The sequence below is a fragment of the Leucoraja erinacea genome, chromosome 29 (genome assembly GCF_028641065.1).
Source record: "Leucoraja erinacea ecotype New England chromosome 29, Leri_hhj_1, whole genome shotgun sequence".
NCBI classification, from domain to species: Eukaryota; Metazoa; Chordata; class Chondrichthyes; order Rajiformes; family Rajidae; genus Leucoraja; species Leucoraja erinaceus.
In genome coordinates this window covers 15568104-15582530 of record NC_073405.1, presented here as the reverse complement: position 1 = coordinate 15582530, position 14427 = coordinate 15568104, and the positions used below count along the sequence as shown (strand labels likewise).

The following is a 14427-nucleotide window of genomic DNA, read 5'->3' as shown; positions in this document are numbered from 1 at the left end:
AAATCAGACAACCAATCACCCAAACACTGAGGTTTATGGAAACTTTCAAAATTTAGGTTGATTTCTGTTTTAAGACATTCTCATTTCGTAGCAACAGCATTACAAGTTGTGGCTATTGTCAACAAGATGATGGGTACACATCTGTTGGCTTCAAGCTGTAATATTAAAGGGGTTTTTCCTGAGCTTCCCTCTGTAAGAAAGATCCCAACACCATGACTTACTTTAGGTGGCACAGCATGCTCTCTGCTGAAAGGATCAGATGTTGACGATGATGTGAAGGGATCACTCTTTGGTGGCTTCTTAAAGAACTCTTCGGATGATGTATTATGGAAGGGATCGCTTTCTTTAAATGGATCAGCTCCAAATGGATCTGCAGAGAAAATCAGGATTTAAAAAAAAATGACTGGGAATTCACACTGGACAAATATCCAGAACAAGAGGAATTGGCACGTTTGTATAATTGGCACGATACAAAGTGAATGTATAAAGGTGTCTGTAAATTACAACTCACTTGATTTAACTGTGCTGACCATGCAGAGTCCTTATCAAGTGCATCTGTTTTAACATGTTTTGTCAAGCTTTTCTAATACCTTTACAGCGAAAGCATGCTACCCCTCAAAACTCAGGAGGCACACATGCTCTCAGGTAGTGATCCTTTGGAGGATTATTTGGAGGTAAAAACCAGAACCAAGAAATCAGACTATTTTTCAACTCTAACAGCACAGTCATCTCATCAGAGAGCCTCTTAACCTTCAAAGTACGTGCCTTAAAGCAGGGCTATTTGTGGATGGGAGACAATATAGAAGTACAAAGAGTAAAATAAATAATATAATTGTGGATGTATTAAAAAAAACTGTGCATAACAGTTGAATACTGTGTAAACAATCAACTTACCAGATCAAAGCGGTTCTACGGTACATTGAACAGTACAGCACACGTCAGGGCTTTTAGCCCACTAAGTCTCGGCCAACCATGATGCCAATTAAACAAATCCCATTTGCATGCACATTAATTTCTTTCTTTCCCACCGTAGATCTATACTCTTTAGCATTTGACATTTCCATCCAGGAAAAAAGACTCTATTTACTCTACTATGTCTCTCATAATTTTACATACAATAAATCCTCCTTATAACGGACCATAGTGGAGGGAATATGGCCAATTGTATTCTATAACCGAGTACGGTATTATCAGGGTATAAGTATAGAGTATTGAGTATGGAAGGTCATGTTGCAGTTGTATAAGACGTTGGCTGCGGCGGTGGCTGTAGTGGCCATTTGGCTTTATTTTGTGTGTCGTTAATTATGGCATTTGCCTTTAAATTTTAGTCTGCCCGTAATTATGTGGGTGGGATATATTACGTAAAGGGTGGCTTGTTTGCTGCTGGGTTCTCTTGCGCAGTTCAGAGGACCATAGCTGAAGGTATAACTTTTTGACCATGGGAAGCTTTCTAACGTTTCTAAGCGATAAGCTGAAGTTTGACAAAGTTTAAAATATACAAGCCAATGTACAAAGTTGGATGAATATCTTACTGTTTTTCTTCAACAATAAAGAAACTATTAATCAAAAGGTTGTGTTATGAAGATTTATCTTTCGAGAAGCTTTGAGCTTAAAGGATGTGGGATCTTTCATGCGTATCTAAACAACATTCTCCTAATACCATGGTTTATCCAGATTGGCTAGCGAGATAACGGAGTGATCTCTTCAACGTTATAATAATCTGCCGCTACAGTGGCGACTGGGGTGGTGGCAGTCGTGGCCTAGGAGCAGCCGGGTGGAGGTTGATGTGGGGATGTTGAGGTGGAGGAGTACTCAATGCTCCCATGTCTGAATGGAAGAAACCCCAAGCATTGAGAACAATCCGTGCATTGTGTTATCAAGGATATTCGGGACGTGGGTTCCACTCTCTCATTCATCAGTCTCAGTTCGAGATGAATTGCACCATGGACACCTGATGTTTGTGATTCAAAGGAAGCTGAGCCATCAAACTGCCAAATATGTGTAGGAAAGAGCTGCAGATGCTGGATAAAATTGAAGGTAGACACAAAATGCTGGAGTAAATTAGCGGTCAGGCAGCATATCCGGAGAGAAGGAATGGGTGATGTTTCAGGTCGAGACCCTTCTTCAGACTGATGTCAGGGGTGTGGGCGGTGCAGAGATAAAATGTAATCGGAGGAAGTAAGAGAACTTGGGAAGGGGATGGCGAGAGATGGAAAGCAAGGGTAACTTGAAGTTAGAGAAGTCAACGTTCATACCGCTGGGGCGCAAACTACCCAAGCAAAATACGAGGTGCTGTTCCTCCAATTTGCGCTGGGCCTCACACTGACAATGGAGGAGCCCCAGCACAGAAAGGTCGGTCTTAGAATGAGGAGGAAAGGAGTTCCTTTTTCAACTGAACCACAGAAACAACATTGCTGGAGGAGGAAAGTTAAAAGCCTCTTTCCCCAGATTTTGAGCAGATGCCAAATATAATGGGGTGCAGGATTACAAATGTCATACCTGTTGAAGCTGCTGCTTGCTGATGGGCAAAAGGGTCATTTTGGAATGGATCACCTGTTAAAAAAAAAACATAAAACAAACCCTGAATTAATTGCTCCATTAATTAATCTACATGTACTTTGAGAAAATGCCCCCCAGTTTTAAAAACTACTCACTGTCTTTGAATGGGTCAGCTCCTTTGAATGGATCTGTCTTGAAGGGATCTTCTGACTGGAATGGGTCTGTGTGAAGTTCTTGAGCATTATTATTGAATGGTGATGCTTTGCCCCTGAAGGGGTCATCCTGAAAACAAAATAAACACAAGCTCATTGAAAGTTTTCTCTTCTGTACATGAAGGCCAGCTAATGCTTCTTGAAAACAAAATGTAAACATGTGTTTGGATAGAAACGCAGAATCAATAAATTACAAAGGCAAAATACTGTAGATGATGGAAGTCTGAAATAAAAACCAAAATGCTAGGAACAATCAAGTCATGCAACATCAGTGCAGACGAGATAGAACTGTCCCACTGAGTCTGCACGGAACATAACCATCCATGTACACTAATTATATCTTAATCATATTTATTTTTATTTTCTCCATAGTTCCATTAATTTTCCCAGGTTCTAATACTCAATTACACACTGGGGGCAATTTACAACGGCCAATTAACCTACCATACTGACATTCTCTGAGGTGAAGGGAAAGTATCATTGATCTGGTAAGGATACAGAAAAGATTTATGAGGATGTTGCCAGGACTGATGAGCCTGTTACAGAAAAGTCTCAATAGGCCGGAACTATTTTCTCCCTGGAGCATAGGAGGTTGACGGATGACCTCAGGGAGGCATATAGAATCATGAGAGGCATGGATAAGATGGATGGTCACCGTAATTTTCCCAGAGATGAGGAGTCAAAAACTAGAGAGGGACATAGATTTAAGAGAAGAAACATTTAAAACGGAACTGAGGGGCAATTTTTTCCACACCCAGGATCGGGGTACGTGGAATGAGCAGTCAGAGGAAGCTATAGAGGTGGATATAATTATACAGTTTAAAATAGATTTGGACAGATTCATGGATAGAAAAGGCTCACAGGTATATGGGCCAAACACAGGCAAATAGGACCTGCTCAAGTGGGCATCTTAGTCAGCATGGATGAGCTTGTGTGAAAAGGTTATAAATGATAGGAGCAGAATTAGGCCATTCAACCATCAAGTCTACTCCGCCATTCAATCATGGCGATCTATCTCTCCCTCCTAACCCCATTCTCCTGCCTTCTCCGCATAACCCCTGACACCTGTACCATTCAAGAATCTATTTATCTGCCTTAAACAGCATTCTGTGGCAAAGAATTCCACAGATTCACCACCCTCTGACTAAAGAAATTTCTCCTCATCTCCTTCCTAAAGGAAAGTCCTTTAATTCTGAGGTATGACCTCTAGTTCTAGACTCTCCCACGAGTGGAAACATCCTTAATTTAGTTCATCAAAGAAACTGACAAGTTACTAAAGAACATCCATCTGTCCAAGATAATCTATCCAAGTCTTTCGCAATTCGTTAAGTTTCAACGAGGTTCCCCCTCATCCTTCTAAACATCAGCGAGTATAGACCCAGTGTCGTCAAATGTTCATCCTACGCTGTATAACTCCATGCTGTATAACTCTATGAACCAGAGCACCCACAGGAAACCCAGGCATTCACAGGGAGAATGTTCTAACTCCATACAGACAGCATTCGACCTTCAATAAACCAAGGTCTCTGGTGCTGTGAGGCAATGGCTTTACCAGTTGCACTCCATGTCCCATAACTTTATGAATATCTGTCCAATATTCAATAACTTAAATATCTTATGAAAGATCATGTCTCCATACACATTGTTTACAAACCTTACTTTCAGCCGTTATGTCGTTGATGCATTACTGTATCATTTATAGGTTAGCATTTGTTATAAAAACAACCATATTAGGTTATAGCCAGTACCTAATTTGGTAAAATACTTGAGCAAGAAGTTGATTTTTCTACTGCCAATAGGCCAATATAAGTTTTCAAGTTAGTATTTATGAACGTAAAATGGAAGATTAATATACAGTGGCTTGCAAAAGTATTCATACCCCTTGAACTTTTCCACATTTCGCCACATTACAACCACAAACGTAAATGTATTTTATTGGGATTTTATGTGATAGACCAACACAAAGTGGTGCATAATTGTGAAGTGGAAGGAAAATGATACATGGTTTTCAAATTTTTTTTACAAATAAAAAACTGAAAAGTGTGGCGTGCAAAAGTATTCAGCCCCCCTGAGTCAATACTTTGTAGAACCACCTTTCGCTGCAATTACAGCTGCAAGTCTTTTGGCGTATGTCTCTACCAGCTTTGCACATCTAGAGACTTACATTTTTCCCATTCTTCTTTGCAAAATAGCTCAAGCTCAGTCAGATTAGATGGAGAGCATCTGTGAACAGTAATTTTCAAGTCTTGCCAGAGATTCTCAATTGTAGGTCTGGACTTTGACTGGGCCATTCTAACACATGAATATGCTTTGATCTAAACCATTCCATTGTAGCTCTGGCTGTATGTTTAGGGTCGTTGTCCTGCTGGAAGGTAAACCTCCGCCCCAGTCTCAAGTCTTTTGCAGACTAACAGGGTTTCTTTCAAGATTGCCCTGTATTTGGCTCCATCCATCTTCCCATCAACTCTGACCAGCTTCCCTGTCCCTGCTGAAGAAAAGCATCCCCACAGCATGATGCTGTCACCACCATGTTTCACAGTGGAGATGGTGTGTTCAGGGTGATGTGCAGTGTTAGTTTTCCGCCACACATAGCGTTTTGCATTTAGGCCAAAAACATCAAATTTTGGTCTCATCTGACCAGAGCACCTTCCTCCACATGTTTGCTGTGTCCCCCACATGGCTTGTGGCAAACTGCAAACGGGACTTCTTATGGCTTTTTTTCAACAATGGCTTTCTTCTTGCCACTCTTCCATAAAGGCCCGATTTGTGGAGTGCACGACTAATAGTTGTCCTGTGGACAGATTCTCCCACCTAAGCTGTGGATCTCTGCAGCTCCTCCAGAGTTACCATACCTTGGCTGCTTCTCTGATCAATGCTCTCCTTGCCCGGCCTGTCAGTTTAGGTGGACGGCCATGTCTTGGTAGGTTTGCAGTTGTGCCATACTCTTTCCATTTTCGGATTATGGATTGAACAGTGCTCCGTGAGATGTTCAAAGCTTGGGATCTTTTTTTATAACCTAACCCTGCTTTAAGCCTCTCCACAACTTTATCCCTGACCTGTTTGGTGTGTTCCTTGGGCTTCATGATGCTGTTTGTTCACTAATGTTCTCTAACAAACCTCTGAGGCCTTCACAGAACAGCTGTATTTATACTGAGATTAGATTACACACAAGTGGACTCTATTTACTAATTAGGTGACTTCTGAAGGCAATTGGTTGCACTGGATTTTATTTAGGGGTATCAGAGTAAAGGGGGCTGAATACTTTTGCACGCCACACTTTTCATTATTTTACCATGTACAATTTTCCTTCCACTTCACAATTATGCTCCACTTTGTGTTGGTCTATCACATAAAATCCCAATAAAATACATTTACGTTTGTGGTTGTAACGTGACAAAATGTGGAAAATTTCAAGGGGTATGAATACTTTTGCAAGCCACGGTATGCAGACTATGAAAAATATTATACACTGCATCCAATCACTCTCCGATCATACTTCATCTTAAAGCTACATTGGTCTTGGACTTCCAGTTTGTTCGGTTACATGAGTTCAACATAACTTTTAAAAGGATTGAACGGTTTAACTAAAATTAGAAAGCTTTAAGAAAAAACAGCTGCATATTCCAAACAAATTTTTCTCAGAGGGACAGCAAACATGCATCGATTTAAATAGATTCCATGAGCACAGTATTGACTGAAAGCTGAAATGCAGGACCTTCTTGCTGTTGGAAATGTTGCTCAACGTAAATAAAAATCATATTGGATGACGATCATAAACTGAAGCATCAATCTGCTTCATGCAGTATGCACCTTGCAGAAAATGACTTGAGGCAAGTAGCAGGAGGAAGAAAAATGATTGAAATAACTGCAGCTTTTTCTCCCTACCCACCATTGTCGTGAAACCACTGTCTCTTTCAGCAATGCCATCACTCATGTCCGCCAAGTTGGTCATGCTGCCGCCATGACTGGTTAACGAGCCATTCAGTGCGTTACTGTATTGGTCAATGCTTTTACTAACTTCCTGCTGCGAGTCTTGCAATTGGGTAAGTTTGTTTCTTGCCTGGAGGTAAAAAAGCAGAAGTTTATCGTTGTGCGATTTTATCGTTATAAAATCACTTTATTGACTTTGTACAAGTTTTTCATCATAAATAAACAAACAAAAAGACAGTAGGACAAAACCCCAGAACACTGTTACTTGAGAACAATAGTAAGTGCCAGGCAGTGTGAACTGATCTATTCCATTTATTCGATACAATCAGTAATTGTACTGCTGCAGTGTCCATGCAATTCAATCACACAGTGCTGTCGCCCCGTGATAACAGGAACAAAATACTTTTGAAATAGATATGCAGGATACGCATGGAACTTCATATAAAAGGTTCTGAATTTATGATAATATAATGTCATTTAACATTGCATAAGCAAGTTAGGGCATGATATGTAACGCAACTATTCTGCCTCCCAGTGGTCAGTTTGCATTACAGCATTTGAAGACATGATCAAATGCCCACCTGGATGAATCTGCGCAAACTTCAAAGTTAAAGTCAAACACAAAATATTAAAGGGTTGCAGGGAGCAGGGGTGGGAAAAGGAGCACAGGACAGTGGGAGCGGAGGAAACAGGAACGGGGTCCTGCAGGAGTGGAAGTAAGAACAGGTTGGAGGGAGTGGGTTAGAGACTAGGGTTAGAAGGAACCCCAGGGAGAGGTAGGGAGTGCAGGGATGGGAAGAAGGAGTACGTAGGGGCAGAGTGAGAGGAAATCAAGAGAATCAAGAGTGTTTAATTGTCATATGTACCAACAATGGAACAATAAAATTCTTACATGCTGCAGCTTAACAGGCCTATAAATGCAATAACACACAGGTAATATACAATAATCAAAATGGCAATAAATTAATAATTCTAATACTAGTTATCCATAATAGTGCAAAAACCAAATTCCACAGTGGAAGCAAAGACATAGTCCATAGAATATCACAATTGTTGAGGTTAGTGCTGTGTGGCGTTCGAGAGCCTGATGGTTGCTGGTAAAAAGCTGTTCTTGAACCTCGTGGACATGGTTTTTAGGCTCCAGTACCTATTTTCCTGTTGGTAGTAGGGAAATGAGAGCAAGGGTGTGGGTCTTTGATGATATTGGCTTTCTTTTTGAGGCACCACCCTTAAAGATCCCTTTGATGGTGGGAAGGTCAGAACCTGTGATGGACCGGGCAGTATCGACTGCTCTCAGTAATCCCCTATGTTCCTGAAACCAGGCCACGATGCAACCGGTCAGTATGTTCTCAACTGTCCACCTTTTTCAGATCAGAGTTCAGGAACGATGACATACTGAATATCTTCAATCTCGATGGAAGTAGAGGCATTGATGAGTTTTCTTTGCGATTACATTGATGTGCTGGGCCAAGGACATATCTTCAGAAATATTTACTTGAAGCCGTGGACTCTCTCCACGAGTACCCACTTGACGAAGACAGGTTTTCCCTCCTGAAGTCAACAATCAGCTCCATGATTTGGCTAATGTTGAGAGCTTGATAAACGTTCTGGCACTGGGAGATGGTGTCCGAAGGGACAAGGAGAAAGCGTGTGGGGGTGCAATTGTTGAGGAGAATGAGCGCGGGGAGATGCAAGAGGGGAGAAAAAAATATTTTAGACAGGATAGTAAGGACGGGAGGGTGATTAAAATATCAATTAATACGGGTAAGGTGATGGGGGGGGGGGGCAAGACCAAGACCAAGGAAAGATATTTTTGGTGAATGATGTACATGACAGATAATGGTGATATTCTCAAAGGAAAAGCGTTTTGGCTTCAATCTTATTGAACAATGCCATGATTGAATTTGCTTCCAATCATGCCAATGCACAATCATCATTTGACCTGCATAAAAACCCTGAACATTGTTATAAAAAACACCACAACCGAAGGATGAAAACATGAGTTATTTCAAATATATGTCTCTTAATTTGTGGATTTTTAACCCTTTAAAAAGTTATTGACACACAGAGAGTAAAAGAGAGGCTGAGGTACAGAAAACAGCAATGGATAACAAGAATTCTCACCTGATTAATTTCATCCTGTGTAGACTTCAGTGATTTAATAATTGTTTCAAGTTGAACCTTGCCAGCTTCGATGCTCTGTTCTAATTGCGACTCTTCTTGCTGCAGTTTATTCAGTTCTGTTTTGGCTTTACTCAGCTCCTCTTCTTGGGATTGCACATCCGATTCCTGATTCGCAATTTGCATCTTCAGCGATGAAATCTATCCCACAGAAATTCAGGATAATTAGTCACACAAGGACACCAATAAGACACTGCCGGTTACAGAAAAAAAATACAGTGCGCAACATTCAAACAGAATTCCAAAACAATGCATCTGTGGCTTCGTCACATCATGTGTTCATTCAAATGTCTTCAAAGATTACAGTGCACTGCTTGTTGGACGATGAATCTGTCATTATGTCTCATGTGGAGCTTATACAACAATGTTACGCCCACACATTCTAAAAGTACCTTGAGTTCAATAACCACTTTGGTGGAATTACTCAATTAAAATGAAAGCATTTAGCTCAGCCTCACAAAAAAGATGCTAGTAAAGGACTCATGGATACCAGAAAAATTAATCAATGTTTTCAATTATTGACAAGGTACATAAATGTACCTAGTAATTCAAACAATATAGCATAGTACACTGGCCAAAGATGTATAGCAATCAAATAAGCAAAATTTGGTTTTACTACATAATAGCATTAAATGTTTTGTCGTTGACTCACTTTTTGTGATTTATCTGGAGAAATGAGAAATTCCAAATGCGCCACTGAATTTCCTTTTATTTCAAATTCAGTGGGGCATTTGGAATCCCTCATTTTTTCAGATAAACTACAAAAAGTGAGTCAGGGTCAAATCATTTCATTGATCTCTTTCAAACACTGTTCCATCTTTTCCTGCTTCGAGCTGTGGCCTCCTGTACATTGGCAAGACCAAGCGTAGACTCAGCGACCATTTTGTCAAACACTTGCGCTCAGTTACCATGCCCAACTGGATCTACCGTTGCTAACCATTCCTCTTCCCATTCCCATACTGATCTTTCTGTCCTGGATCTGCTCCATTGCCCTAGTGAGGCCATGCACAAACTGGAGGAACAGCACCATATATTCTGCTTGGGGAGCTTAAAACCCAAAAGGTATGAACATTGAATTCTCCAAATTTAGGTAACTGCAAACCATCCTTTCCTCCCCCCATCTTCCCGACCCCCTCTCTCTCCCTTGTGCCCCACCTGGATTCTCACCTATTCCTTCCCTACCACATACCAGTTTCACAATTCGCAACTCTTCAATCCTTTTCATCACTGGCCTTTCTCCCACCCCACCCCCCGCCACCCACCCATCACCCCCAACATGTATCGACCTATTATCTGCCAGGCATCGCCCCTCCTCTCTTCCGGATTCCACCATCCCCCTCACGTCCCCTGCCTCATAATCAGTCCGTAGAAGGGTCCCGACCCGAAACATCACCTATTCATGTTTTCCAGAGATGCTGCCAGAAGCGCTGAGTTATTCCAGACCTTTGTGTCTTTTTTTGGGTAAACCAGCATCTGCATTTCCTTGTTTCTAACTATACTTCCCATTGCTTGTAAACAACATTCTTATATGTAGCGCCCACAATAATTTTTAAAACTGTTCGGAAATCTGATTTTAAAACGCTCCAAATATGCGTGTTGAACAATTCTCTGTTTATTGCCAGAAATGAGACACAATAAACAAATGAATGCAACAGCCGTGGCATTGTACATTGTAAGGTAAATAAAGAAGACTACTAGGAACTAGGACAGTCTGATATAAATATGAAGCAATAAAAATATATTACTGAGAGGATAGGAAGCAGGGCAATAGCATAGTAGAACAGTTGAAGAGTGGAGATCATGTTTGAATTAATAATACAGTATAGGCTGATATGCAACAACAGGGAATTAAAAGCAGTCCACTAAGAGAAGAATGCCCCTGGTTTGCCAGTTGCAGTGGGGATTAAAATCGAAGAATGAGTAACAGAGGTACAATGTAGGAGTTGAGAGATTTGTCAAGAGATTTTACAAAGACAAAAATCAGATATGTCCCTGTGTTTCCTTGCCTTTTTATGACATTTTTCAAGCAGGATTTCATCAATTCGGAAGGCTAATTTATACCAGAAAGATGACATTAATTTTGCAATTAAATAACTCTATACACGCCAAATTCTGATTATGCTTATGATTTTCAAGATTTATCACCCGATTAGATGGTTTTCTGATGCCCCAAGTTTTTGCAGCACAACGTGAGTAGCAGGGTCCATTTGGTCATGTGTGAAATAAAGGCAGAGTAACCGTTTTATATTTACTGTTTCTTTTTTATTGCTTATATTTTGTGTTTGTGTGAAATACTGAATAGAACTTAAAATCATGAAATAAAAATCTGGTTTGCTCACCTATTTTATCGATGTCTCATTCTGCAGTTCCTCCCGTTGTCTAACGTTGTCAATGCTATAACTTTTTTTTGACTCGTCGCGATTTAAAAAAATGCAAACAACGCAATTATAATGACCCTGGCGTGAACTACAGCTTCGTGGTGGATTACATGCCGACTTTTTCTAAGGGAGCTTAGAAATCAGTTTAAAAAATTCTCTTTTTTTTCCTTCAAATTTTGAAAGTATTAAATTTTGGACAAATCTTGACCGATTTTGATCACAAATTAGCTCAAAAGGATCATAGGTTGACCCATTTCATTATAATTTAATAACTTTCAAATTTGGCCTCCCATGTACCCTTATTTACGGAAATACCCATATGCATATGTGTATTCACTCGCACTGTTGTTGAATGTTATATTGCCATGGGTCAGGACAATAGTGACTGTTTAGTAAACAGATTTAATTGGAACATATTTATCTGCAATCACTTTAAGAGCAAGTGGCATTTTGGAATAAGTATTTTGTCATATTTTCTCAAAGTGGATTGTTACCTCATAAAAGTGATGCTAGTTGAAGCAGTTAGAAATGTTGTATTAGCATTTGACTTGGTGGAAGTAAATCAACTGAATACCTGAGCCTGCTCCACCATTTAACAAGGTCAGAGCTAATTGTGCTGCAAGCACACCTCTGTCATCCAGTCTTCCATTGACAAGCTTGCTTAACCTTTCCTGACCAACAAAAATAACAATTTTAAAACTATAATGGATCATTGTAGTGCACCAATCCTAAAAAAAGTTCTGGGTTCTCAGCTTGAACTTACTGTAAAATTGCAAAGGTTAAAGAAACTGAACCAAAATGAAAAAAAATGTGTGGGTGTACAACAAGCAACTACATCACTAATTGATTGTGCAGATATTCAATGTCCAAAAGTGGATATAGTTGTAGTTGAAGAGGTGAAGCATATACAAGCTGTCATGTGCATGTCCTCCCCAGGTTACTGCAGAGTTCTGTTGCTGAGAACTGTTTGTAACCTAAACAGTTTGCAATTGGAAATCTGGCCACAAACTGAGTTTCCACATGGCAGAATATGCCTACAGCCCCGCAGCAACTCCATCCTGGCAGTCTCCGAAACACTAGTTTATACATGTTGTGTGTTTGCGAGGACCTGTATAAAATTTGATCTTCTCAGACTGGCTCATGGCTGTGAGGGATAAAAGAATGTCACCTTTCATCTCACTCTAAAGGGGCGACCTAAGCTACGAGTTTAGAACAGTTTGCCCTGGACTCAAACTCGCAGCATGGTCGACACGAGGTCCTAGGAGGTCGTATGAGATGGCTGGAGCTCTCCTTCATGCTCGAGGGAGGTTCCCGCCTACTCGTGGCCTCAGCTAGGTCGCAGAAAAATTTTCCACGAGTAAAACTTGGTTGGCATGGGTTTTTTCACTCGTAGTGCAGTGGAGTGGGGTTACTTACAGGCACTCGAGGGCAGCCATAGACCATCCCTTTCGCTGACCGGCCATTTTGATTGGCTCATTGGAGTTTCACGACCTAGGAAGACCTAGGTAAAATACGCGCTAAATTTATTAAACTTCTTAAAAGTGTCTCCACTCCTTCTCTCCCCTCCTGTCTCCCTTCTCTCGCCCTCCTCTCTCCTTATCACCCCCACCCCCCGCGCTCTATAAAGGACTTACGGTACTCTGTGGCAGCCGTTTACCTGCCTCTTCATTGCGCAGACAGCGCTCCTCCGCTTTCCCTGGCCCTCACCTTTGCGATGTGTGTGTGTGTGTGTGTGTGTGTGTGTGTGTGTGTGTGTGTGTGTGTGTGTGTGTGTGTGTGTGTGTGTGTGTGTGTGTGTGTGTGTGTGTGTGTGTGTGTGTGTGTGTGTGTGTGCGGCAGATGCAGCTCGCGGTTTCAACGCGGCCGGTCGATCCAGCTCAAGGCTTTCCAGGAGAGTGCCCTCGAGCTTGGAGGTCGAAGGCACTCTTCTGGACTCGAGGATTAGGTTGCCCAAGTGGGACAGGCCCTTAAAAGTGCTTGGCACAATAAAAACTAATGGCTAAATTTGAAAATATTTCATTCCACAGCCCTATATGCTTTAACTTAATAAAAAATAAAATTTCCAATAGGAAAAATGGATGAGTCAGGATCCTGCACATACTCCGGATCAGTCGATATATCTGCCAGTTTAACCAGAAACTTTGATTTCATTCCACCATCTTGCAATAGTTAATATAAAGAGAACATGCAATACTACAGGGAGAATTCTTCAAACAAGCAGAAATATGTGCACATATTTTTTGGAATTGTGTAAAAATATTGTAACACTCTCAAGGTTTATCTGGGAACACAGCCACAGCACTGCACATTAATGGCTGACATTTGCAAATGGACAGAAAAACATTTGTGTGAAGGGAGTGGTCCACCTCGTGGGGAAAGGAAAACTGGCTGCTGGGCAATTGCTGATCAGCATTGATGGTGGCCATGTACAAAGCAATGACCTAGACCACCCTATCCCCTCCTCCCAGCTCACACAAGCTGCCTATTAAGCCAGAAGCCACGTGGGAACAATGTTTTGAAACTAAATTACAAACTCACTGATTTATTGGAACAGTATTCCTGGCATGCTTGGTGATTACAGCCGAACAGAGTTGGAAGGAAGGATCTAAAATCAAGTTGTTTTCTTCAGCGTGTATAGTAATTCTATATAACTGAACAGCTGGCTGGATGAATTGCTTTGCTTCAACTGCCTCAAGGGAATCAGACAATAATACAAACCACACAACTGGACCTTGAGTGGCTTAGAAAGTCATTGAAACCAGATGCATTATTTAATTCCAATAACTCCCAAACCACTTTTTCTTTCCAATCCTATTTTCTCTTCCCCAGATTTAAAATCCTTTGACCCGTGCTGGGGTATAATTCCACCATGACTACCCCTTCAAGGTGTTTTTTCTTGTTAAATGAACCTGGGCAACAAAGCCAATGGACTATTGAAGCAAGGGCACTGACCCGGTGGGTTTACAACTGAACCTAACTACATCTTACAACTGTGCAGATATATACATGCACAGATGTTGAGCAGGCCCTGGAATGTGATTGTAACAGGAGTACCAGCTGACTTTGTCCAAACTAAGCCTAAGGATCCTACAGGGCAGTAAATTCCATTCCAACTGAGATCAGCAAACTCAGCACATACTGTGCAGATCAATTGAGGCATCAGGTTTGGTGCACCTTTGGACTAACTTCCATGCTCTGCCATTCAAAGCTGTAACTTTAGTTATTAA

At 41.0% G+C, this 14427-nt stretch overlaps 1 protein-coding gene across 9 annotated transcripts in view; it reads right to left on the bottom strand.

Annotated features, from left to right (window-relative positions):
- eps15l1a (epidermal growth factor receptor pathway substrate 15-like 1a) overlaps window positions 1-14427 on the bottom strand; it is a 231422-nt gene that overhangs the window by 123477 nt on the left and 93518 nt on the right. For all 9 annotated transcript variants that reach the window (XM_055658739.1, XM_055658734.1, XM_055658732.1 and 6 more), the window contains 5 exons: window positions 8766-8963; window positions 6601-6771; window positions 2655-2781; window positions 2500-2553; window positions 222-370 (listed from right to left, as the gene is read on the bottom strand). In XM_055658739.1, the coding sequence (XP_055514714.1) occupies window positions 222-370; window positions 2500-2553; window positions 2655-2781; window positions 6601-6771; window positions 8766-8963 (699 nt within the window). The remainder of the gene's footprint in view (window positions 1-221; window positions 371-2499; window positions 2554-2654; window positions 2782-6600; window positions 6772-8765; window positions 8964-14427) is intronic.